Below are 27,431 nucleotides of genomic sequence, written 5' to 3'. Positions count from 1 at the left end.
GTAATGTCGGGCCCGTTCTGCCGAGATCCCTATTCAATGCTCTCTAAGAAGACAGCATTGAATAGGGCCCTGATTGTCATGTTGTGGACCAGTTTCAGATGAGATGTACTTTGACAGACATTATCCCGATGGGTAGATTATGCCCATAGAGGAGTGTAGATTGCCAGCAAATATACTCACTGTGGCATTTAAACAAGGCTCATTTGGTACTCGGATGCTTAGTTTTTGCCAGGAAACATTCTCTTACATTATTACACCCCAACACCAGCCAAGGGTTGTGTGGAGTGCTTGAGCCGTGGGGTGGGGTGGGGGTGAAGCTAGGCGGTTTAATACAGTAAAGTAACAATGGGTTCTGGACTGAGATAAATTTAAATATACTTGTACAGCAGCTGTAAATTAACCTGGAAGTCAACTTGAACTGGAATATAACTGAAACTGGTCTGCACCCTGAAGGCAACTGGAACCAAAATGGAAGCTGGAGACTAGAACAAATTCTGGGGCTGCACTAGGAACCAGGATAAAATCCGTGGCCGCATAGGGACCAGGATATAATCTTTGGCTCCACATGGACCAGGATATAATCCGTGGCTCCACATGGACCAGGATAGAATCCATTGCCCCACAGGGACCAGGATAGAATCCGTTGCCCCACAGGGACCAGGATAGAATCCGTGGCCGCACTGGGACTGGAATAGAAGCTAGAACAGGACAGGTGCGGCTAGGGACTAGAGCAGGGGTGGCCAACCGGTCAGAGGTAAAGAGCCGAAAAATATCGGTAGTCAAGCTAAAGAGCCGACATCATGCGCGCACCGAAGGCGCATGCGCCCAAAAAAATATGCCTCCAATAGTGCAGTGCCATATATACATATGCCCCCAATAGTGCCAGATACACATATGCCCCCCACGGTGCCAGGTATGCACCACACGGTGCCGGGTATGCCCCCACAGTGCCAAAAAGCTGCTATGCCCCCACAGTGCCACAAACTGCTATGCCCCCACAGTGCCACAAACTGCTATGCCCCCACAGTGCAAATTTCCCAGCAGCAGCACTCACTGTTGTTGCTGCTGCTGCCAGGCGGGGAAAGGACAGTCTGGTGTCCTCCTGCAGTCCTGTCATGTCACAGATGGGAGGAGAGCACAGCACACCGTGCATCTCCTTCCCCCGCACTTCCCTGTGACTGGGCCGCCCACCAATCAAAGCTCAATGGCCGACTCCTGATTGGCTGCTGGACCACGAGCTCTGATTGGCGGACGGCCCAGTCACAAGGATGCACAGTAAAGGGTAGGAGAGATGCGCGATGCGCGCTCTCCTCCCCTCAGAAGGAGAAGGGATTCAGGGAACCGGCAGCAGGGGTGACTGGGACAGACGGTGGGTGGCGGGCAGCAGTGGGAGCAGGAGCCGCGCTTTACAAGGGGGAGAGCCGCATGAGGCTCAAGAGCCACAGGTTGGCCACCACTGGACTAGAGCATTAATTACTGCACTTGATCTGAAAGCACTCTGGGACTGTTCACCAGCTTTGACCTGGTAGCAGGTAACACACTGTAACTGAAGATATGCCCTACCCGGGAACACAGGACTGAGTAATTTCTTCGGCACATTCAAAGTTGTACTAGCAATTTGGTCTTAAACACACCGTTCGATTTGGACTATTTTTCTATTCGATTTTTCTTATATAAGCAAACAAATCGACCGCTTTTGATTTGATCCCGATGCGTGTGCAGGCAAAACTATATACTACAGATCTGTACTAAATAGTGCAAATGGAATGCATTTGCCTTGCCATGAGATTTGATCCCAACCAAATCGGGATCGAATAGCAAGGCAGTCGCACTGTGTGTACACCCCTTTAGCAGAAAGCCCCTTCATAGCACTAAGTAGAAGCTGATTGAAAGTTGCGATCAGCTAGTCTTGAGCAGCATCCAAATTGGCTTTGAAAAGTCAGCTGAATGCACCAAGATGGCAGTGCTCATTCTGGTGTTTTGGAGGGAATTCTGGCATACAGGACACTTGGTAGATTTAAAGCACTGTGGAGAGTCACAAACCGGAACATTCATACCCTGCTGGGATAGTTGTATGGTGAAATCGTGGACAGACACCATTAGCTATGAGCAATGTGAAGCACGAGGGGATCTTGGTACTAACGGGACAGACACAAAAAAAAGTTTTAGGGGGGTATTCAATGTCAGGGTCACGGCAGTCGAGCTTGCTCCACCGCCGTGACCCAGTCCCGTTCTCGGTCAGCTCAACCGAGAACACGCAGGCGGGATTCAATGTCCCGCCTGCCGGGGAGCGAAAAAGGGGCGTGGCCACGAGTTGCGGCCGGGAAGAGGCGTACTGCAGCCGGCAGCTCGTCACTTCCCGGCTGTTCTCGGCAGAACGAGCCCGACAGGTAGTGATGTCGGGCTCGTTCTGCCGAGATACCCTGCTTAATGCTGTCGGGGAAGACAGCATTGAATAGGGCCCGGCGGGCATCTCCCCGATGGGAGGTGCTCGCCGGAGATTGAATATCCCCCTAAGTCTCCGGTGCGTGATAGAACTATAATTCAGAGCACAGTGGATACATTGATCCATACTGTTTACACCCAATCATTCTACAGTTGTATTGCACCTGAAATTGAGATTTTGTTAATCCAATTGACAGTTTCTAATCTTTAGCTGTCCTGGATTGGTAAACACTGCAGCTTCAGTTTCTGATTCTCAGCTGACAGGAATGGAATCTTTGTGGTCTGCTGCAGTGGAGTGCGGTGAGGTCAGTGGCTGTTGAGGCACCTGGCCAGGCTCCCGCAACCCTCCCCTCCCCAGCTCTCTCCCTCCCTCTCTCCCTCCTCCTATGCAGCACTGACCGTGACACCCGAATGCGGTCACTGTCATTGCTGATCTGATGCCTGTGCCCAATCACATCACATTCAGTGACAGGTTCGTGTTTTCATATTGGCTGAAAGCATGCCCCTGTCACTGAGGCACTTGTAAAGGTGCCGTTTACACTAGATATTTAATGGGCGTTTACAGTCCTCTGCTTGTCCTATCCTTCTACCAGCCCCCTGCTTCCAGATATTTGTAATGGCAGAAGGAGGCACTGCTTTCTGTGCCTCCAAAAATCTATTTAAACACTTTATAGATTAATATAAAGAAGATACTTATGTCACAGAATATGTGACATAAGTATCATCTTAGTATCATTTTTATCATTAACTTTTGAGTGCCAACATCTCTGTGAGAGATGCTCAAAATATTGGCTAAAAATGCCAGAATCGCTCACATTTTTATATAAATTCAAATAAAACAGGTAAAATAAGATTAAATTTCCTATATAAGGTAAACATTACAGGTCATTCTGATGAATAAAAATGTTTGCTTGGCAATTTTCACACCACTTTTGTCACTTGGCACTCAAAGGGTGTGCTATAAAAGTAAATGTTAAAGAAAATCAGGTTAATATCTTATGTATGCAAGTGGTCTTCAAACATAATGCCTAGCGTATTATTATTATTTTTTTTTTTCACGGCATCCTGAGGCCAAAACTTTCTTACGTTTCGTAAAATTCAGAAAAACTTAATAAATAATGTGGTGAGGGACAGAATTTGTTTTCTGTTTGTCCAAACATTTTATGATGGGAAGTCTCAAGCAGTGGTCTTGCCTATTACATTGGACATAAACAGGGGCTAAAGTGGGCCGGAACGGAGCGGAACTGAGTTCCGGCACTTGTAATTGAAGGCGGAACTCAGTTCCGCTTCCTTCTGCGGCCATCCACAATACCCGCCTGCATTTCCCCAGGCTGGCCTGTCACAATCACATTGCACCCTTTAAAACATTCTAAATAATAGTGCGTTATGCGCATATGTGCTGCGTGGTTTCGGTGGCCGGGGTGTTTACTTCCTGGGAGGTAGGGACGAAGGTGCAGGTACAAGCATCTAGTGAAGGGTCAGAGTGCATTGGAGGCGGAGCCACTGCCCGGAAGAAGTTGCTCTGTGAAGGGGATCAAGGAGCTGCCTGCCTTTGCGCGCACACTGCCCGGTGCCTGCCTCTGCCACTACGCTGCCTGAACCCTCTCCATACAAAAGGAGGGGGTGCCGCTGGGCTGCCTGGAGCTGGTCAGAATAGAAGGAGGTGCAGGTGGCACTGCCTGATGCCGCCCAAAGATGCCTGGAGCTGCTTGTGGAGTAGGTTCTGCTGTGCTGCCAGGAGCCTGCCTGGAGATGTTCAATTTAGAAGGAGGTGCACTGTGCTAGTCAGAGCCTGTCTGAAAAAGCTCTGCATCGTGGAGGGAGGAGGAGCTTCTTAGTGGCGGAGAGGAAGGTGATGTTGAGCCCCTCATCCATCTGTCTGCCTTTGCCCCTTCATTGTTGGCTTGTCAGTCTGTCCCCCCCATATGGTGCTCTGTCCGCCATCTATGTCCCCTTTCCATCTGTCTGTCTCCTCATAGGGTGCTTTGTCTCGTCTAATGGTGCCCACACACGCACCGATTTCAGTGCTATGCGATTTTGGCTGTACAATGGTTCTATACAATTTTTAGCCAGAATTAAGCATGACCCAATGCAATGGTTATTTTGCTGTTTGCGATGTGATGCTGTGCGATTTAAGCACATTTTTTCACTTGATTTCTCTGAACTTTATTTTGTTCTAGTTCACATGTTTTAAACCGGCAATAAAGTTGTTGATAACAATTTGTATGTTGAAAAAAAAGTAGTCTGAGGTACTTTATTTAAAAAAATAAATAAAAAAAGCATCGTATAGCATCGGCTCGTATGCCTGTATAATGCTGAGCCCGATGCTATGCGATAATGTCCAAAAAAGTACCTGCTGCACATACTTTTTTGGACATCCAAAATCGGACCCCGGGAACGCGCATAGCAAAGCATCACGTCGCACACGCCGCCCGAAAACACCCCGATAATTGTACGCACGATGCGTTTTGTACTTAAAAAGTACAAAACGCATTCTATAATCGGTGCGTGTGTGGGCTGCATAAACCTTTCCAGTCTTTCCATCTATGTTCCAATGTGTTCTGTATCCCTGTTTATGCCCTTATATGGTTCTGTCTCTGTCTATACTTGGTTCCCACCCATTCCCTTCCCTATCTGTCATCTGTTTTTCCACCACCTTCCTTGGACCACTTTAAGCACTGGACATAAATCATTTGAATTGGCCTATGACCACCAACCCAGGCTCCAGGGCACCACTTTGTGTCAAGGCACCCAGTTTGGTTAACACTGACGTATACATGTCCCTGAAGAGTGTTTCCATAAAATTGAAATGTTGACCTTTGTTAACTTTTTAATAGCATTTGTTTGTATGATATAAATGGGTATACATATAATAATATATATACGTGTGTGTGTGAATATATATGTAGAATTTTTTTTTGCCCCTAATCTCAAGTAAATATTCCAGAATGACTTGCAGGAATTTGCCTGCACTAATGCGGCTCTTCAGAGACGTTCTATTTAATTGGAGAGCCAGCGGTACTAGAACAGGAGGCAGAAGGGAATTATTTAGCATTAGGGATGGCTCCATCTGGGAATTGTGGTCTAATCAAGTGTCTTGTGTTAGCTGTGAGGATGGAGAGAATTATGACGATTATGACATGTTAGCACATGCCTGTATTACAAGTGGACAGGCAATGAGTTAATCATGAAGCATATTATCTGACTCCTGCTGCTTCATTATAAAACACCTCAGCATTGGTCCTGTGTTTTCCTTTTCAGAGAAAAAGTATGAAATCGGAATAACTACAACATGTAACAGCAGTATACAGGCTCTAAATATACCTATACTGTCTGTGTTGCTGTTCCTGGAAATGTATGGCATCTGTCCTCTACAGCCCAAACACGGTCCCTCTGTATGTAATTCCCCTTTACCAGTCTTGTCTCTGCTGTCTACATCTTCCTTTTTTGCCAATGTATAGAGATGCGCACATTTATGTTGGTAAAGTTTCCATACACAGAAGTAATGTCGTTTCTGTGAATGAACGCCCAAGTCACTGTCCCTGCATCTCATTCTGTTTGATGTTCAGGAAACTGCTTCTGTATAGATTTCTAACAAGTATTTTAAATGTTTACATTACAAGCAAAGTACATATATCTAATAAAACTAATCCCACAACACTCAGAACAGCAGCTTACTTGCAATCCACACCCTCAAAGACACATTAGTTTTAATGAGAAAATTGCCATTTCTGTTCTGACTGCATATGACTGCACAGACTTTGCAATAGAATGATACTTGGGATAGAAGCCGTTACAAGATACACAGGGCCTAATCTATGTTTGTATGGAATTGCAGGAAGCAGCTGTGCAATTCCGTGTAATGAAAATGCACACACAGCAGGAGGCGTCTGTAGGAGATAGACATCTCCTGCATGAATTTGAAAGATCCAAGTGCTGCGTCTGAGGACCCGCAGATATTTTATGGGAACTCCCATGAGAAGCTGGGCGTCCCTATGGGCGACACCCTGGCCCCACACCCCCCAGCCCGCCCTTTCCTGTGCGAACATAGTTGCTGAGTCCATCCGTGCAGGTACCCTTCAAATGCGCATACGCAGGTTGAAAACATCGCTCCCTTGTGCGACCGCGCGGGGGAGCAAATCATTCAGAATGACCCCCTTAATGCATAGTAATTCAGGAACCCCCTTGAGGTTAATGGCTATTTTTCTGATAGTACTCTGTATCACCACCATGACTTATTATGTAATAGGGTGTGAGACTCAGAAAGTAAGAGATTTTAGGAGCGTTTTCCCAAATGTTATTTTTTTATGCAGCAAACAATTTACATGGCAAAATTGACCTGTTTTTTAGTGTAACTGATTGCAGCTTTAAAAAAATGGGAAATCTCTCCCAAAATCTCTCCACTTTCTGATTCTCCCTATTACATTTGAGCCCTTGTCTTAATTTGTATTGTACTGTCATTTGTCATTTATTTGTTTTCACTCATTTATGTATTGTTAGGCGCTGCAGAACCCTTGTGAAGCTGATCATAATAATTCCTTCTAGTTCCAGACACATGCATACACCAGTGTAAACATTTAACATGAAAGTGTCTGAAGGCTATCCAGAGAATGGAAGCTGCTATGAATTATGTACAGTATCAACTTGTAATTTAAGATGAGTTTCAGCACTTTTTTTGTAATAGAATTAAAGCACTGCTTGAGATATTCCCTTCAACAAGTGTATCCTTAGTTATTCTAATGTTAGTCTGCTACACATTCCACTAAGGGAATATTTCAGGTGGGTTCATGAAATGTCGGTAAATTACCACTGACTTGCTCTTGAGTTGGATGCTGAGTTGTGATTGCTGGTTGATTTTGATGGAGTTCTAGCATACCTCATTCTGTATATTTCTCCCTGTTTTGTTTTCATTCAGACCCTGATATTTGCTTAGGAAATCTGTGTTCATACTAGCCTCAAATACTGAATTTTAATACTATAGGCTTGATCCCCTGCCCAACTTGTATAAGATTTGTCTCTGACGTGTTTGTTTGGAATGATCTTCATTTAATATTCTGTGTGGCTTTTCAGTTGCAATTCCTCTCTTACCTTTTTACTTCCCACCAATTTTCCACAAGTATGTATAATTTTAAGAAGCATATGAGGAAAGTCCACATGAGTTTTCTACTTTTACGTCCAACATTTAGGAATATACATGTCTGAAACATGAGTCCAGATAGTTTAATCAAGTTGACTGAGGTAATATTTTATACCACTTTTACACCAGAATGCCGGGTAGAACTTGGGAAATTGAACACAGTAAATTGCCAGGGCTTGCCCTGCCTCAAACCCCATTTACACTGCACTTCAATCCGGGTTATTCCCGTGTAATGCCCTTTTACACTGAAAATGGATCATCCCTGTCTTTCCTTGCTGGTGTCATTAAAAACTGACCTTTTGGACTGTTTCAGATGAGGTCACAAGAAAGGGAAAAGGGAGGGGGTAGGGTCTGCCAAATAGTCAGGCTGAGGGTGAGGGTGATGCTATGGGACACACTGCATGACAGCCAGCGTGTGTTGCTGCAGATGAGGCTGTAAACACACTGGGGAGAGTGCTTCCAGCACAGACTGTTGTAGTGTAGGGTACAGGCTGCAAACAGCGTGGTAACGCTGCAGCTGCGATTCGCCATGCGCTGTGCAGTTCTCTGGCAGATTACATCATCTGCCAGAGCCGCAGAAGCACCAATCAGCTCTTCACGGCCTTCTCCCCGCCAAATAACCCGGATAATGACCATTTACACCAGCCTGAGCCCCAGATAAGCCCAGTGTCCGACCCTGAACATTTGCCGGGTCAGAAGCCCGGGGAACAGTACCCGCGTTATTTTTTTTTCAGCCCATTTACACCACACCCAGCCACGGACTGCAGCGGCAATATCCCGGGTCCAACCTCTGGTGTAAAAGGGGTATAAGTCGCCTGTGCTTTGGATATCCTTAACTCCAGGACTGTAATGGTGGAATTTGGGAAACTCTGTATAATGGCATTCTCAGTTTTGATCACCTATCCGTATGTTTTGTTTCCCTTTGCTTTCTTTTCTTCTTTTTTCATATGGGTCACCAGGGCTTCCATCAGAAATCGTGAAGCTCAGAACTGACAAAATGCAGACAATAATGTGGCTGGCCATCCCAGTGGGGGCATCAATTGGTGCATATTTTTTGTAAAGAAATTGAGTTATCTAAAACATCAAGTAATATTTTTGGTTCTGAATGCACACGCTCAGAACCAAATAGTGTATTTTATGTAACGCTATTATAATACACCAGTACTTATCTAGTTGAGGTATTACCTTCCTTCCTCTGCATCTCTCACAGGAAAATGCCCCACTAGCTGATGCCAATGTGGGCTCGGTGTAGGGGAGGCGGGCACCCAATTTTCCAGGCCACACTGTAGTGTCACGTCATTCAGCTACTACAGGTCCCATGGGGGCATTAAGCATGCAGTAGTATGCATGTAACTGGGAACATGATGTTGTTTTGATTAGTGCCCTTAGCACCAGTCACCCCAGAATCTGTGGCTACATTGGTAGACAAGATAAACATTGACTTGGGCAGGAATATTAGGGACCTATAGAGGTAGCCACATTGATACACTGAACAATGCATACAATGCTATGTGTGGAGGGATAATAGTAACATAAGAGGATTTTACACTGGGACACAATGATACAGCCTGCCCTGTGTAGAGGGATAATAGTGACCTATAGATGCAGCTTTAGAAAAACAACTATTCAGGCACTACCCTGGAACACAGAGAAAACAGTGCAGAGACTGGTGTGTGTGTGTGTGTGTGTGTGTGTGTGCGCGCGCGCGCAGGAATAACAGTGACATGTATAGGCAGTCACACTGACACACAGAGAAAACAGTGCAGACTTTGCTGTGTTCACATTGATAATAGTGACATGTAAAGGAATAATAGTGAGCTATAGAGGCAGCCACACTGACACAGTGAGAACAGTGCAGACTATGCTGTATGTAAAGAGATAATAGTGACCTGTGGAGGCAGCCACCCTGGGACGTAAGAGGCTGCATAGAACTATATCCAATCTCACAAGGGATGGGGACTTGAGGTGACCTCTGACCCAGACTGGCTCCAGGAGAGACGGCTGTGGATACCCCCATAATCTGTGCCACTGCAGTGACCTAGTGTTGCCTGTGATTCAAGACGGGACACAGATTTCCCCTTCTAAGCAGCAGTCTCCTCCCACGTGAGCGGTGAGGTCACACACCGAACTCGCATCCCCACTGGAAAAATAATACACTTGAGGAATTAGGATACTTCATTTATGACATTGATGATAAAAAAAAAAATACAGTTTTTACAATTTCCTTCTGTAGGAGAGAGGTTTTTAGATTTGTTTATTTTCTGTTTTACAAAACCGTGTCTTCTGGTTAATTAGAATGTAACTGGCTAACTGCAGCAGTATGCTTGTATATCTGTCTACATAATTCTGATTTTATTATTGCTATTACTATTTTTTTTTAAATTACAACAATCAAGTGGCGGTCTTTGCCATGAGAGCCCTTGATTGGTATTTAGAGAGGACAGGAAACAGTATTATTGGGCATTTTGGGAATCTGCCTTTTTTCATTAAAGTCTCAAGTGATTTAATGAGTCCTAGTAAAACGATCACACTCCATTCATTTGCAGTTTGCCCCTTTTGGCCAGTGTGTGCGTGCCTGTATGTAATGTATAATATATATATTTTTCATCAAGTGTGATCCTTTCTCATATAACTTGAGAAAGGATCAGATGCTGTGATTGCTAATCTGCTACCTTGTGATTTTCTCTGTGTTTGTGCATGTTTGAGAGAAAGAGATGTAGTTTCTCTCGCTGGCAACAGATTGCAGTGTTTCTCTCCGCTTTTTCTCTTTCCATACTTTGACAAATACCCTCTCCATCCCCATATCTGTTGTAGGCATTCTGTTTATAATACTTTAAACCAGGCATGTCCAACGTTGGCCCTCCAGATGTTGTGAAACTACACATCCCAGCATGCATTGCCACAGTTTTGCTATTAGAGAATGCTATAACTATTGCAAAGCATGCTGGGATGTGTAGTTTCACAACATCTGGAGGGCCAACGTTGGACATGCCTGCTTTAAACGGTCATAGCGAAGTCCATGTTTTTGTATTGCCAACCTTTTATTGGACAGCGTCAAAGAAATTATATCAAGTCAATCATTGACCAAAATCACTACAATTAAGATCTCGCAACTAAACTGTGTACTGAAATGAACCTAACATAGGACTTGTAGTATTTATTGTCCTGAGAAAACCGCTTTTATAATTTTCAAGTTGACTTACAGTAAAATAATTTTTCTTAGTTTCTGTATTGGAAAAATCCAAATGCCGGGTACACCAGCAGTTTCTTTGTATATAACGTTAGTCATGTAATGCTATTGCGTGCTTTCTCCTAGTGTTCATAGCCAGGCTGGGCAACCTGATCAGCACAGTATTACTGTTTGTATGATCTTGTCCAATTAGCTGTGCTGTCCTTTGAAGCTGATCAGTCGGTTTGATCAGTGGTGCCTCTTCTAGTTGTTTCTTCCATGTTCTTCGTAAAAATGGTTGTGTAATGTTAGAATAAAATATAGTGGTCAAAACACTTCATTCTGGGTGTCAGTTGTGAAAGAAGCAACAAAATTTAATTATGATGTAGCAAGCCTAAAAGTAATGACATCTAGTTATAATGTTTTCTTAATATAATTCATATTGTAATCATGTAGACAAATATATGAATCGATTGGCTTGATTAATGCTTTATTACATAAAATGTATGTGATGGCTTTTGTTTTTTTGTCCGCACGTATTTGGACTAGTGTTATTTTACTGTACTTATATTTACAACGATCAAATTTGCCAATTTCCTTTATGCATTGCAAGCTGATGGTAATTACTTTTGCTGTGAGCATCTGTCAACGCAGAATTTTTGTCTCTTTAGGTTCATGTGAAAATGGCGGATGAAGCGGTCTGTGTTGGCCCGGCTCCCACAAGCAAAAGCTACCTCAACATGGATGCCATCATGGAAGCCATTAAGAAAACTGGGGCCCAAGCTGTGAGTCTGAAAGGCTCTATCTGCTGCAGCTGTTGCAGATATAGAAGGCAGAATAGCCAGAATTTGTATTTAAAAAAAAAAAATAGGAAAGGGCTGAATATTCTGTTCTTGTTTGGCTCATGTCACATGAGTTAAATGTGGCCGAAATCTCTACTGGAAATCAAAGGCTTTTGAAGCATCTGGCAAGGCTGGTGGCAGTTCCTGCAGGTGGCTGCTGGATTCAGAAATCACACCAGGGAGCAGCTTCAGTTCATTCCCAAATATGCTAGGGGAAAAAAAAATCCCAATTAGTTTTAACCCTTTCAGTGGCACTCTCATTTCTTTTCTTTGTCAAGAAAATACAGAAAAAATTTAGTTAAACTATTAATGTTGTAATTATTTATTAATTATTCACAGTATTACCTACTCCAGCAGATAAGTAAATTCCCCCCAAAATTACACATTATTACTGTTATAAAGACTACTAAAATTAATTTTATAGTAATATATCTTTAATTTTTAAGACGGTCTTCAGTTTTTTTTTTTAACCACTGGTATTCTTTTATCAGCCGATTATCTATTATCCTTTTTCTTTCCTTATTCATAGGAATTATTGATGCATTTGTGACCCTGTATGTGATACATGTTTCATATACACATTACCTTGTTTAGATCTTTTATACTTTTTAGTCTAGACTTGTATAATAACTGCTTCAATCTCTTTCAGCAACGGGATATAATGGATGCATTTATCAAGCGCTTATTATGATAACACCCCCTGTTTTTATTTTCCAGGTCCACCCAGGATATGGGTTTCTTTCTGAAAACAAAGAATTCGCCCGACGTCTGGTAAGTCGAGCTGTTTTGTGGTGGCTAATGAATCTTTGGATAAGAAGCAGAGTGGTATGATGTAGTGGCTGTATTCAGCTGTGAAAGGGGTCTGATTAGAAGTCCATGGCTAAAAGCACCGTTGTTAGGGCCCATTTGCAGCTTAACCTGCCCTCATTACTGTATATTGTGCTATTAATAAAGTGAAAAGCAAAGTGTCACAATATCAGCTATAGTAATAATTTTTTGTTTTACATCTTATTGTGTGCATGTAGTAGTATGTGTATGTTAAATATATTTATACTTTTTTCTCAGATAGTGTATATGTCATGTAACATTTTCTTTCTATAATTAAATTATCATGCAAATGTATTTCTAGAATTTTTTTATTACTATTGACAGGTGAGAAAAGTAACAAAAATGTGTATTTTATAATTCTGCTTAGTTGATACTTCAAATAACAAAAGCGTGTTCTGAGGTATTAAATATTTCTGCTACAATAAACATTTCTGATGTTTTAGAAAGTGCACATTAATCATTTTCCAGTAGTGCTCTTATCTATGTAAATTAATCTATCATATGTGGAACAGAATGACACATTTCATTGAAGAGGCATATCTATTGCTGGAGATGGATAGGCTGTCCGGCTGATCTGCCTTTGACTATCAGTAAACTGGTTTCTCAGAGATGGATACATTTTTTCAAACGATAAGGCCGTTTTCAACCAATTGGAACGACATATCGTTTAAAAACTATCAGTGTGTGGGTATGATAATGATACAATGCGCGTACCCGCCGCTCATTCATCTTGCTTGCTTATCCCTTCAGCGTGCAGAAAGATATTGACCTGTCTTGCAGGATTTTGAATACATCGTTCTGTGTGTAGTCGTGGTGAACAATGTGCCAGTAATTTTGTTATTGATTTGCAGTCCTTAAATGACCCATCATATCCTCTGATCGTTTACACAATCATTCTTGTGTGTGCATAATATCATTTGGCCAGGAGTTTTTTCGATTTCAAGGGAAATTGGTTGAAGATTTGATTGTTCATAAAATTGTTCAGTGTGTGAGACCCTTAAGTGTACACACACTTACCAATCATTGGCCTCATGTGTTGTTTGACATCACAATTGGGTGGGAGTTTACACGTGCCCGCCTACTTGTAATATCAGTCACCAGAAGCTTCTGGAGCAAGTGTAATGGACCACCCGTACACACAGCACCTTGCATCGATATACATAGTCCATCAGCTGCGCTGCAGGGCTGAAGTGATCTGTCTGTGATGGACAGTCATAAGTCGATGCCATATTTGAAATGTATGCCAGACTCCCCATGAGGGGGGCAGGAGCGCACTCTGCACTTCACTCTCCTCCTCGCCCCAACGTCTGTTTGCTCCCCTTGGGAAGGCCTATTATGGCAAAAAAAATCACCCAGACTACTGCCAGGAACCCCCCTGTCACTCACAGGTTTGTGCAGTCCCATGGCGCATTGTACTTTTGGTCTTTGGCTTATGGATCCATGAAGCGTTTGGCAACATCATAGTGATGTGGGTCATACTGGCTCACAAGCGAATGAGGACAGTCACCAACTACTTAGGTGAGCTTGGCTTCTCTTACTCTTCATTTGCTGCGTTCAATTCCCTGGTGGATTTCATATACTGTACACTCTCCACAATTCGGGTGCATAGTACTTTTGTGATGCATTTTGTAGATTTTCCAACTTTTTCCCTATGATATACATCTTTGCCAGAATCTACTTGATGTATGGACAGGTGAGCTAGCAAACCCTGCTCCCTGGGGACAGACCTTCCTCTACCATTAGTATGTTTTATGTCACACGTTAAATCCAATTCACTTTATCTGAAAGACTTTGTGTTGTTTTGTCTTTTTACTCAATAGGTTGTGAATTGTTCCAAATTATTTTGCCTGCTATTAGGACTTGTGCGATTTTTGTACTTTGCAATATTTACAACATATGGAATATTCTAATACATCCCCTAAATTAGTAGCATTTTATATCATGCATACTGTAGTGCAATGTTTAAGGGGATGTGGAATAATGATGCAGTGCAGTCTCTGGGGGATAGTGATGTAGAGCAGCACATAGGGGATATAGTGTAGAGATGTTGTGCAGCGTATAGGGGAAGTAGTATAGTGATCTGGTGCAGTGGTTCTCAACCTCAGACCTCAAGGACCCCCAACATTGCACGTTTTCCAGGTCACCTGGCAGTTGAACAGGTGCATTAATTAGTCACTGGCACATTTTAAAAGATCACAGGTGGAGCTAATTATTTCACCTTTGATTTGTGTGTGGAGACCTGGAAAATGTGCACTGTTGGGGGTCCTTGAGGACTGAGGTTGACAACCACTGATCTAGTGTACCATATGGGTGCTGTAGTCCAGTGATGTAATATAGCCTATAGGGGAGAATGTAGTGCAAAGAAGTGGGGAACATGCTGCTATGGAGGAGCATGTTAGCGAGACACTGGGGGCATTTGGGGCACACAGATGGTTATGTGGGGAAGAACCTGTGAAGTGAGCACAACCATGGGTTGGTGGAGGCCCAAAGCATATTCACAACAATACAAATGAATAGAATAGAAATAGAACTAGATGGACGCAAGTCTTTTTTCAGCCTTACCTACTATGTAACTATGTAACTATGTAACTATGTAATTCAGATGTGCTGTTCTTATATAAACGGTGAAGAGATGGTTACTTGATCCAACTGTTTTCTGTCCATCAATGGTCTTTTCAGTATAAACCCTATGTGGTCATAAAGGTTTCATTGGGGTTGATAGTGTCTCTGGTTCCCTTATTCTTCTTCAGATGGTGGGTATATACTTCCACAACAATTCCCCCCCCAATGTCACCTTTTATATGAGGCCGTATGTGCACCAATAGATTTCTTTGATTTTCTTTGATCTTCAATAGGCCCAAAAGGAGGAGCTCAGATCAACACTCCATCCATAAAATATTTTTTTTATTCCAAACCTAGATGTCCAAAGAAACAAACAAAAGATAAAAATATATGGCTTAAAAACAATACATAAAACCAAAATTCAACACCAATGGTGAGAGAGAACCCTGTCCTCATTCCCGTATCTGGATTAAAGGAAAAGGGGGACAAAAACCGATGACAAGGGTAGAAGGTCTTCTCTCCTGATGGTGTGTCTCCACCCACCAACGTGTTTCTGGCATAAGTTGTGCTGTTTTTCAAGATGTGGAGAAACATTCCAATATGCAAGTATTTCTACCTCAGCGGGGTCACATGTTACACATAGTAATAAATAAAAGCAGGAATGGAATTCATTCTAATATACCATTCTAAAAAAAGCAAGTCATGTACACTAATATACCTAATATAAAGGAAGCTCCTATATCTCTATACCTCCAATATCCTAATCGCCCTTTATATTCACACCTCTCCCATGCCTCCAGCTGGTGATGGGGGATGTTCCCTCATTTCCCCTGCTGCTTTCCCCTGATGCATCTACCTCTAAAACCTACCGGTAATATAAAAGCTTTACATTTTAGAATTTGATGGTATTGGGAACTAGGATATTATCTACAAGAACTCCTGCAATAGTCTACTAGTGCATAGCAACAATTCATAAATGTAAGCAAAAATGCAGTTTTTTCCTAATTTAATAAAATGCACAACCACTTGAAAAATAGACCACTGAATCCAACTAGAAGAAACATGTAAGTATGGTTTTGTGTCTAGATTTCTCCTGCATGACTTTAATGATTCTAGCATTGACCTAGTGTTTTCCACCTGATTTGTCACCTGATTGACCTGTTCATACATCAAGAGTGAACATGTCATGACCCCTTGCATCATGACATGACATAATCTGAGAGTGTTCCATTGTGGAATCGATCTAAATACTTCTATACTAGAATCCCACTCTAGAAATCTTTTTTTTTTTTTTTACCCAATAACTATTCTCCTGTAATTATATTGTCATTCTTATTAGAAACTAGTTATCAACCCTGCCTTCTATAGAACACAGTAGACCGCTGGTGAACACTTCTCCCTGTACTCACAATAAACAAAATAGTGAAAACCAGTGCTCTGTGTTTGTTATGTTTTTAAGTGAAATAGAAAATCTCCGATAAGTAAGCAATAAACCACAAATGCAGCTGCAAAAAGTGCAAAATGAATACTCAGCAGGTGAATTATAGAAGCACACATTGTACAAATATATAGCACTCTTGAGGTAACCATTTTAATGCATAAAAAGTGCATTAAAATACCAGTGCATCACATGCAGAAGAAGGAATAAATCAGCATACACTAGATCATATACGGTCTTCAGGTGTTCAAATAAGATGGTACTTTGCATATTATAGAACTTAAATGCATTTGTTGTCCATTATACTGCTTTTTAAATGAATTTTAAAAAAGTCTCCTCTCCTGCATGAAAATACAGGATGGTATAAATGTTATGTATACCATTCTGTATTTTCATGTGGGATGCCAGACTTTCCCCTCCCCCCCCACAGATTATTGAAAGGTGTATAATGGACAATGTATCCCTTTTTAAGATCTCGGTCATGTTCTTGGGCACAGCTGAAGCTGAAGGGCCTGCATGCATTACAATACTTGGCCGTTCTTTTACATAAATTAACTGTACTTTTAAACATATATTTATGCTTAGTATGTAGGGTTTACTTTTTTCCTTGCATGCTAAATTAGTCTTCTACTACGGAGTATTACTGAGAGGGTGGAAACTAGTGCATCTGCTGGCATGAGTGTGCTCCGTGTGTTCAGGAGAATCATCCTGTGACGACATCAGGCTGCCAGACATTTGACTTTGATCACACGAGGTCAGTATCCTAGGAACTGCAGAACACATCGGCTGCTCATTTAATTAATGTGTAAAGGATTTCTAAAACAGTGTGATAGTTGGTATGTTAATAAATTTATATTACAGTTAGACTTTTATTGAGGTTGTTTTTTCCATCTTTTTCACAATTGCATGGCATAATATTGCGTCTAAAAGTTAACTGTTATGATTTTAAAGCTGCGTACACAACAAAAGTTGTGATTGTTGTACCGATTTCCCTTGCACTCCTGGCAAAATGATGTAGTGCCGATCACACTGTGCGATCTAACAAATGACTGAATAATATATTATGCACTGTTTGGTCGTTAGCGATCCATCAAGTATATAAGTAAGTGGTGGCAATATCATCAGATTGACCTGCATGCATGACCAAACTATAGACCTGGCACATGAGTCATGGGAGTGCAAGAGAGTGCATACACGCTGGATGATTTGTCGTTGCAATCCATCGGAATGCCACCAATCGTTCTAAAAATCATCTAGTGTTTACCCAGCTTAAGAGAGAGAGAAAATAAACCACATATTCCTAAAACCATGTACCGGTATTTATGTACAAGTATAAACCTGAATCTGCTTGGCATGTGCTGCAAACATCATTGTGCATGTTGTAAGGAATAAATCTAAAATAGTTTTTTTTGTTCTATGCATGTGTTTGAGCGGGAAACGGTCATCTGTCAGACCACACTTAGGTCGACAGTCATTAGGTCGACCCCGGAAGGTCGACATGGTTAAAGGTCGACATGGGTCAAGGTCGACATGACTTAAGGTAGACATGGGTTTTTCACTGTTTTTTGAGCCGACATATGCCGACAGGCGGTATTTCATGCCCTACCATCCACTAGGGCGTGGTGGGAGAATAAAATAGTGTGCCCGAAGCATAGCGAGTGGCTGCGGTTCACCTCCAACTGTGTCCATGTCGACTGTGTCGACATTCGGGTAAAAAAAAAGTGAAAAACTCATGTCGTCCTAATGACTGTAGATCTAAGTCTGGTCTGACAGATGTACCGATTCCGTTTGAGCTGGTTAAATAAAGGTTTATGCATTTTACTTGTGTTATAAGGGGAATATATATTATTTCGGTACTTGTGTATTAGCGGGGTGCCCGGTACGTAGTTAGCGTAGCGGCGCTGTCAGAATCAGCGTAGTGTTCCCGCGGCCAGTGTAGTTAGCGTAGTCAGTAAGAAGTAGTGTAGTGTTCCCACGAGCGTCCCTGTCAGAATCAGTGTATTGTTCCCGCTGTGATCTTTTCTCCTTTATTATTAACTAAAATCCAGTTAACAGTAAACACATGTTGTCATTACTGTCTCAGATGTATGATATGGCACGTGTGAATGTGTTCCTGAAACACCCCCACTATCCACGCCAGCCCGAAGCGTGGCGAGTGGACGCGTTACGCGTCCTCCCGACCTGTTCATACCCCCACTATCCACGTCGGCGTGGAGATGACGCGAGTGCAGCGTGGTGAACAGATGCAGATTACTTCACATGTGTTCCGCGTCTCCTTGCGGGGCTTGCTGGGCTTGCCACGCTTTATAAAATCAACTCCACGCCGGCGTGGATAGTGGGTGTATGAACAGGTCAGGAGGAGCAGCTGCGTCTCAGACAGCTGGAGTGCCTTTAAGCCAGCGCCCGCATGATCCCCTCTCTGCCGGCGTCCGCCAGCGCAGTAGATCTGGCAGTTACCAGCGCTGTGTGAGAGGCGCTTACTAGACTTGACATGGACGCCGGAGACAGAGCCATGGACACCGGAGACAGAGCCGGGCTGCCGTGGAGTGTCTGTGCTAACTACGCTAGGCAGCCGTTGGACTACACTGACAGTGTAGGTAGCCTACGCCTGCGTACGTATGCTAATTGGGTGCCTGGCTATTACACAAGTACCATTAATTCTTTTGAAACTGACACAATTAGTAACACTGTACATCTCATTTTTGCCCATGCCATTTCACGTTTTTGGGGGGTGAATCAGCATGGACGAAAATGGACCCAAAAGCAGTAGAAAACCGCTGCAAATTCGAAAACCTGTGGGCCGGCGGTGAAATCTTGATACAAAGGCCCCAAACTAAAACACCCTTTTTAAATACCAGTTTTGAAGCCCATTAAAAATGCCATTCTAACCCTGGTTGTTAAATATTTAGACCCTGTTAAAAATTGGCCACATCAGAACTAATTAAATACATATTTCTATTAATTAATTATTGAAGTTTAACCCTTTGAGTGCCAACATCTCTGTAAGAGATGCTTAAAGTATCCCTTAAAAATGCATGTGTCGCTCACATTTGTTATATAAATATTAAAAATGTCTCAAATTATATTTCCTAAATTTTCACACCTACTGTATTTTGACAAATTCACTTGGCACTCAAAGGGTTAAGAACTATTTAACATTTGGATTTATTCTCTGGTAAATACTGTTAATCTATATTCACAAGGCAAAATAATAACATGTATTCAGCTTATATCAGACAGACCCCAGTCACCAGGAATGGGCCTGGTCATTCTCATACATCAAGTGACGTCCTTTTCTCAAACTGCCATAAACATTTGTGGTGTACTCTATAAAAGTCAGTTATTGTCACTGTAAGCTATTCAATTTCCCTCCAGGGTAGAAACTTCACGTTTACACATTTTAGCTAGGAAATTATTACTTTTACACCAATGTCCTCCATTGTAGTGGCCCAACAAAACCTGCTGCCTGGGGCAGCAGTCCCTTTTTGCCCTCTTTTAGGAACACCTCTTCACCTGTCAGTTGTAAAGGGGATGAGATGGGGGAAGTGAGAGGATTTGTTTGTCAAAGAGACCATAGGTATAAACTGATCCGGTGCTCACAGCTTGAGTGCTTCTGTTCTATAGAAGAAGAACCACAGAAAGACTATGGATGTGCACACAGAGAGCACAGGAATCCCCTCCACTGTGGTTTGTTAACCCACGCTTTGTTCACCATGCTAGGATGGTGGTGTAAACAACTTTTGGGGAAACAAAAAAAATTCTTATGAATATCCATGTCATCACTTTTGAGCATTTGTTAGGACTTCAGGAGAATCTTGAATATGTTGTTCTGTTATGTTCGTATATTTAGCTCCCTGCAGGTGCAATCAACACTTGTGGTATGGCCATTCGCTTTTCATAAAAGTAATACCTAATAAAACTTTTGTTTCTGCTGAAAAATGCTTATATATATCTTATTATTATTATTATATTTATTATTATATTTATTTATATGGCACCACAAGGGTTTATGCAGCACCTAACAAAGTACATAACCAAATGGACTAAATAAGAAAAACAGGGGGAAACGTGCTGCTATAACCGGTCCTGCTTATCCTCATTAGCGACCTTTTCATACCCCCACTATCCACGTCGGCGTGGAGTTGATTTTAGATAGTGTAGCGAGCGCACGCGTAGTACGAGCCCGAAGCGTGGCGAACGGACGCGGATTACTTCACATGTAATCCGCGTGCACTCTCCACGCTTTGGGCTCGGTGGCTCGCTGCGCTCGCCACACTAATCAACTCAACTCCGACATGGATAGTGGGGGTATGAAAAGGGCGGAGGATGCCTTCCGCCACCCTTCGCGGGCTAGCTGCGCTCGCCACGCTTCGGGTTGGCGTTGATAGTGGGGGTGGCGTTAACAATGGGAGTGCATTTAACATAGTAATCCCCCATCAGGGTGCTTGTAAAATTTAAAATCGCATCGCATGCCATTTTTAATGGCATGGGATGCGATATTTTATTGTACAGTGCGGGTCTTTTGCCGTGATAATACACAAATACCGTAGTTTGTTTATTTATAAGGCGCCACAAAGTGTCCGCAGCGCCGTACATAGCAAACAAAAAAAAAATTACAAGGTAACGTACAGGGTCTGTTGATAAAATACTGCATAAATAGGGGTATAGCTGGTAGAACTAAAATCAGCATCAGTTCTGAAGTAGGTGTCGAAATTGTCGAGGAGACTGAAGATGATGTAGAGGAAGGGAAGAAAAGGGCAGGAGCACTGGTGAGGTAAAGAGGTAGGGTGAGTACGTGAGGAAGGAGGGCCCTATTTATAAGAGTTAACAGACTAAAAGGAGATGGGAGGACGAACGAAAAACAATAGGATAAGTAGGAGCGGATGGGAATGGATGGAGGGGTAGGGTAGGCAGGATAGGAGAGTGAAAGAGGTTAGGAGGAGGAGGGATAGGCTAGTCGGAAGAAGTGGGTTTTAAGGGAGCGCGTGAAGGAGGTAAGGGAATAAGAAAGTCTGATGGGTGGCGGGAGGTTGTTCCAGTGCAGGGGGGCAGCGTGAGAGAAGTCTTGGACACGGGAATGGGAGGAGGTGATTAGGTGAGAGGTCAGGCGGCGGTCGGCAGAGGAGCAAAGAGGACGGGAGGGAGTGTGGATAGAGAACAGTGAAGAGAGGTAAGGAGCGGTGGAGGAGGAGAGAGCCTTGTAAGTGGTGGTGAGGATTTTAAAGAAAACTCTGAATGGAGAGCCAGTGAAGAGATAGACAGAGGGGGGAGGTGGAGGTAGAGCGGCGGGAGAGGAAGATGAGCCTAGCAGCAGCGTTAAGAATGGATTGGAGAGGGGCAAGGCGGGCAAGAGGTAGCACGGAGAGAAGGATGTTGCAGTAGTCAAGGCAGGAGATGACAAGAGAGTGAATGAGAATTTTGGTTGCGTCAGTGGAGAAGAATGGTCTGATGCGCGAGATGTTGCAGAGGAGAAAGCGTCAAGACTGTGAGAGCACGAATGTGTGGGGTGAAAGAGAGGGAGGTGTCAATGATGACACCGAGGCAGAGCGTTTGGTAGGTGGAGGTGATCTCAGTTTCACAAATGCTGATGGAGATAGTGGGAGAAGAGGGGATGTTCGGGGGGATGGAAGATTAAAAGTTCAGTTTTGGCCATGTTTAGTTTCAGGAAGCGTTGGGCCATCCAGGCTGAGATGGCCGTGAGGCATTCAGAGACCTTGGACAGGAGTGATGGGGATAGGTCGGGGAGGAGAGCTAGATTAGGGCTGGGGTAGCCAACCCTAGTCCTCGAGAGCTACCAACAGTGCATGTTTTGCAGGTCTCCTCACAGAATCACAAGTGAGCTAATTATCTCCATCTGTGTATCTTTTAAAATGTATCAGTGATTAATGAGTGCAGCTGTGCAGCAGCTAGGTTGTCTGGAAAAAGTGAACTGTTGGTAGCTCTCGAGGGCAGGGTTGGCTACCTCTGGATTAGGATATCATCAGCATAAAGGTGGTAATGGAAGCCGTAGGAGCTGATGAGGGTGCCCAGAGAGGTGATGTAGAGGAAGAAGAGGGGAGGGTCAAGGACTGACCCTTGGGGAACACCTAACTGGTCTGCGGGTAATAGGAGAGGAGGCGATCGGAGAGGTATGAGGTGAACCAGGAGAAGACCGTGCCAGTGATGTCAAAGGAGCGGAGGGTGTTGAGCAGGAGAGGGTGTTCAACAGTGTTAAAGGCAGCCGACAGATCAAGCTGGATGAGGATAGAGAAGAGGCCTTTGGATTTAGCTGATAGTAGATCAATAGTGACTTTGGTCAGAGCAGTTTCAGTGAAATGTAAAGGGCGGAACACGGATTGGAGGGGGTCTAGAATGGAGTTAGCAGTAAGGTGGCTTTGGAGACTATTATAGGCCAGACGTTCTAGGAGTTTGGAGGCAAAAGGGAGGTGGGAGCCTGTTGACGGAGGAGGGGAAAATCCCAGAGGATAGGGAAAGATTAAAGAGGTGAGCCAGGTGAGAGCGGACCAACTGAGACGAAGGATAATATTGGAGGGGATAGGATCGAGCGGGCAGGTGGAGGGAGAAGCGGATTGAAGGATAGAATGGACTTCAGCGGCAGTGCGATGTCCCCTCTTGGAGACAGCGCATCAGTTAATACTGATGCGCTGTCTCCTTCCACCAAGCCGGCTCACTGCACATGTGCAGGATCTCGCTACTTTCGCGAGATCCCCAGCGCATCTCAGAGGCAGTGCAGGGACAGCACTGATCATAAATTAGGCAGAGGCAGGCGCGCAGTATGAAATATCGTAGCTGCGCTATGCCTCCTACCTCACACTGCCACACGCTAGACACCCGCTCAACAGGTGTCATAGATCAGGGAAAGCGCTACCCCCTGCAATATCGCATATTCCCCTGATCGACATTTAATAAATCTACCTTACAGTGGCTTATAGTACAAGACCGTGTGGAACATGGCATATAGACATTGATGCATAAACTGACATGACGCTGAAATAAGCAGAAACTGGGGGCTAGGTGCCATTGCAAGGAGTATGTTGTAGTACATAGTCTAAAGGTGCCCATGCATGGTACAATTGCTGGGTGCGATAAAATGTGCCAGCAATTGGCACATACTTTTTGTACTAGATTGCATCTCATTGCATTGCAAAACGTATCCGATGCAATCTAGTCCAAATTGCATACAATAATTGAACCATGTACAGGCACCTTAAGTAAGAAAAGTAAAAGCACATGAGAGAAGAGGTCCCTGCTCGTGAAAGCATACATTCTAAAGGGAAGGGGCAGACAGACTAGGGTGGCAGAGATGAGGTAGATAGTGAGCATGTGGGGGCTTACCGCCCGCCCCCACTGCTCCTCACCGCCCTGCAGCTCCCTGTTATTTTTTTTACATGTAAAAAATGGCACATCAAAGTCCTAATCGTATTTGAGCCTCCCGGGGAGCTGCCGGGCGGCTCGGAGGAGAATTGAGTCCGACTTGTCCTTAGGACAAGTCGGCTCTATGTATGGGGGCCTTTAGGATGAGATTATACATTGCTTGTTATTAGCCAATAAGTATTGTAAATATACTTCTTTAAAATATTTGATGGTTTCATATACTTTTTTGGATTTTTTTTTTATAGCCTTCCCTTTGTGGATTCAACAAAATGCATTCTGAAATCTGGACCGTTACAGCTGCACTTGCAGATGTGTATAAGCAGCAGCAGGCTTACATTAGAAGCAATGGTTTCTAGTGTTTAAACAGAGTTTGCATGTGTTTTTATAGTAACTTAAAAATAGCATAAGAGCAGGTTTGAGCCTTAAAACTGTGTTATTGTTTGGTAGGTAGCATTGGTGTTTTTTGTCTTTGTTTTGTTGGCCTGTTTCCCAATATGACCTCTTCCATAGGGCAGTGTACGCGATCAGATTTCTTTATAGCCTTGGTTGTTTCTACTTTTTTTTTTTTTGATTATAAATATTTATTAACTTTGCAGCTCAATTAGAACTGCAGTTAATGTATTGTCTTATATTATGTGAATTTTCCAGGTCACAAGATGGTTGTTTGCAACTGTGTGCTAATAAAATATGAATACAATCAATGCTGACCACAGGGGGCTTGCAGTGGGATGCTACAATGTATGCTTTGATGCTTTTTCTTGCACTATGAGAAAGAGTCAAGAAGAGGGGAATATATTGATTTTGGTCTTGATATCGGAAGGAAATGCAAACATCAGTACTGTCCACGAGCAGACTTTTACATGGGGGAAAATTATGGTTTATTTTGCTTCAGATCATATAAATGAAAGATGTAGTAATTAGGTTAAAAAAGAAAGAGGCCATATGCTTGCTATAATTCTCACCCTTCTAGAAGTATTTATATTTCCTAGGCCTTTATCATTAGAGAGGAAAGTACTGATATAAGATGAGGGGACCTATTAGCTTCAGCGCTATGGTGGTTAGTACCTTGATTATTTGTTCCTCAACTGTAACCATTAAGAGGATTATTTTGTAAATCCTTGTGGTTCCATGTATAAAGAAAACCAGAAACTTAAGTAATTGCACAGTTACCAGCTAGCACAATTGCAGGAGACCAGGATGAGTTCACTTCCCATTCCGTTAAGGCCAACGCTACCTTTGTGTCCAGTATTCCATTAGCTTGAGTTTTTTTTCCAAGACTTCTTGGGTGTGAGCAACGCGGCAGAGCGAGATGTTGCCCTGACTCAGGAGTACCTTAGGTAAACAAGGAAATAGACTTCCAAGACCACCTTTTGGTTGCCCAATACACGTGACAAGTGAAAAAAAAAAAACAATACCAAAGGAGCGCTATCGGTTAACTTGTTTAAGTGATTTTAACGATTTTTCGCCATATCGTGGCTCAAATATATTCGCTTTCAATTGTAATATTTTATTGGGTAATATTTGCTTAGTTTTCCGCATCCCCTCGCAGGGCTCACCACGCTTCGGGCTCGGTGGCTCGCTGTGCTCACCACACTATATAAATCAACTCCATGCTGACATGGATAGTGGGGGTATGAGTGTACTAACTATAGTGGGCGCCCAACTAACATATAAGTACCTTTTTATTGTCCTAGTCCAGTGGTAGCCAACCCTAGCCCTCGAGAGCTACCAACAGTTCACATTTTCCAGACAACCTAGCTACTGAACAGCTGCACTCATTAATTACTGACACATTTTAAAAGATCCACAGATGGAGCTAATTAGCTCACTTGTGATTCTGTGAGGAGACCTGCAAAACATGCACTGTTGGTAGCTCTCGAGGACTAGGGTTGGCTACCCCAAACCTAGTCTGACTATGTATTTCAACCCTTGTCATTTATATTAAAAGATACATTTTGGGATGGCAAATACCGAAATTGACAAACTTCAGTAATAAAATTATTGAGATGTTAGGCAATTTTCTTGTTTTTTTTTTAAGCTTCTCGGGCACGGGTTACAGTTGTCCAATTTACTTCATATTTTGCATCTCTCAGGATAGCAAAAGGAAACAAAGTAGAGATATATAAAAATGAAAAAGAAAATTTTTACCAAAATCGACCTTTTAATTAGTAGCTATACCTCTCAATCTGAATTTTTGATGAGATAAAAATTGAGAGCAGAAAAGGATGTAGGTTGGTTTTATTATCTTCTTCCTTTGGATTTAGGTAGCAGAACTGGGTGTACATTGCGCTAAACAATTCTGATATTCAAATGCTAAGGTGCCAATCATGTAATTAATGGCAAAAACTAATTTTAATGATTAAATGAAATCAGTTTAAATGTATGAATAAGACCATAACAACATGTAATAAAAAGCTGTACAAATTGCCTGGGCAGAGCTACTGTGGGGACCAGTCTATACGGTACCATATTGTGAGTCCACTGAATGGCCAGATCCGTTCCTATGATGCCTCGGGAAGACAAAACAGTGGTGAATTCCAACGTGGAGTGACGATGAGCAAGATAGGACAAATGGATATCTCCGCTTTTAAAGTCCCGGTCGTTGGAGGTGTTCGCTTGCAGGATAGCACCTGGATTTGCTTTGAACCATCACTCGAGTGCATTGTGGGCTACCTCTGTGATGCATAAGGGGGAAGTTGTGGATGCTGGTGTGGATAATAGCTGTACAAATAAGGCTGGTCCGGTTTATGGCAAGGTGCGAGGTCTTATATGGCAATGGGACTGAACAGTAGACTCCCTCTCATTCACACTTTGATAAAGCTGTGGTATCGCCGAAACGTGTCTACTGTCCAGTCCCAGCAGGCCTTGCCACAGTTTTAGCATTTCCTAATAGCAAACTGTGGCAAGGCATGCTGGGACTTCTAGTTTCACAACAACAATAACCCATGAATTGGTAGAATGGGGAATTATCTACATTAATTGCAGATGTACATATGTGTCCACATACATCTATCCTCGTTTCACTACAAGTTACGTTACACATAATGTGTCAGCATCGAGTTTCTGTGCGACTTTTCGAGTTAACTACATCCCATTGTCAAAGCGATGCAAATGTGACAAATACGCAGCTTATGCTGAATAAAATTCTATGACATTACTATATTCTGCAAGTTACCAAGGCTGTAGCATAGGAAATGAAACATTTCAGTGTATTTGCATCACTTTGCAAATTAGGTGAACTTTAACAGATAAATTTGCATGAAAAGATGCCGGGCACTTCGGAGGGCATCTACGCCCGACTACAAGTGCTGTTTAACCACTTACTACACAAATGACTCAGGAATCCATACATACTTTATCGATCGACTCAAGAGAGCTCTCTGTTCAATTAGAGCTTGTGTCAAAGGGAAAGCATCAAGGAACTTGTATACTGCTACTGATCCATACCCCCATTTCTGTGTGCACAGATCCCATTTCAAGACTTCCCGATGGCACTACCAATCCCTACCAGCTAAGTACTTCGAATGTATACAATGTCAGAAAACTATTGCCTTGCAATACTTTGCAGCCAAAAGATATTCTAAAATGGAAAAATGTTAGCGGGGTTAGATTAATGCTGGGTAGTTGGGACTACCG

General features: G+C 42.9%; 1 protein-coding gene across 1 annotated transcript in view; it reads left to right on the top strand.

The window, feature by feature from the left end:
- Positions 1 to 27,431, top strand: part of PCCA (propionyl-CoA carboxylase subunit alpha) — a 457,969-nt gene that overhangs the window by 47,530 nt on the left and 383,008 nt on the right. Inside the window, exons 5-6 of the mRNA XM_083168630.1 lie at positions 11,423 to 11,536; positions 12,311 to 12,364. Coding sequence (XP_083024756.1) covers positions 11,423 to 11,536; positions 12,311 to 12,364 — 168 coding nt within the window. The remainder of the gene's footprint in view (positions 1 to 11,422; positions 11,537 to 12,310; positions 12,365 to 27,431) is intronic.

This window comes from Crinia signifera, chromosome 2 (genome assembly GCF_055691185.1).
Source record: "Crinia signifera chromosome 2, ASM5569118v1, whole genome shotgun sequence".
Lineage (NCBI taxonomy): Eukaryota > Metazoa > Chordata > Amphibia > Anura > Myobatrachidae > Crinia > Crinia signifera.
The sequence above is the reverse complement of the archived record's forward strand: the minus strand, read 5'-3'. Positions and strand labels throughout refer to the sequence as shown.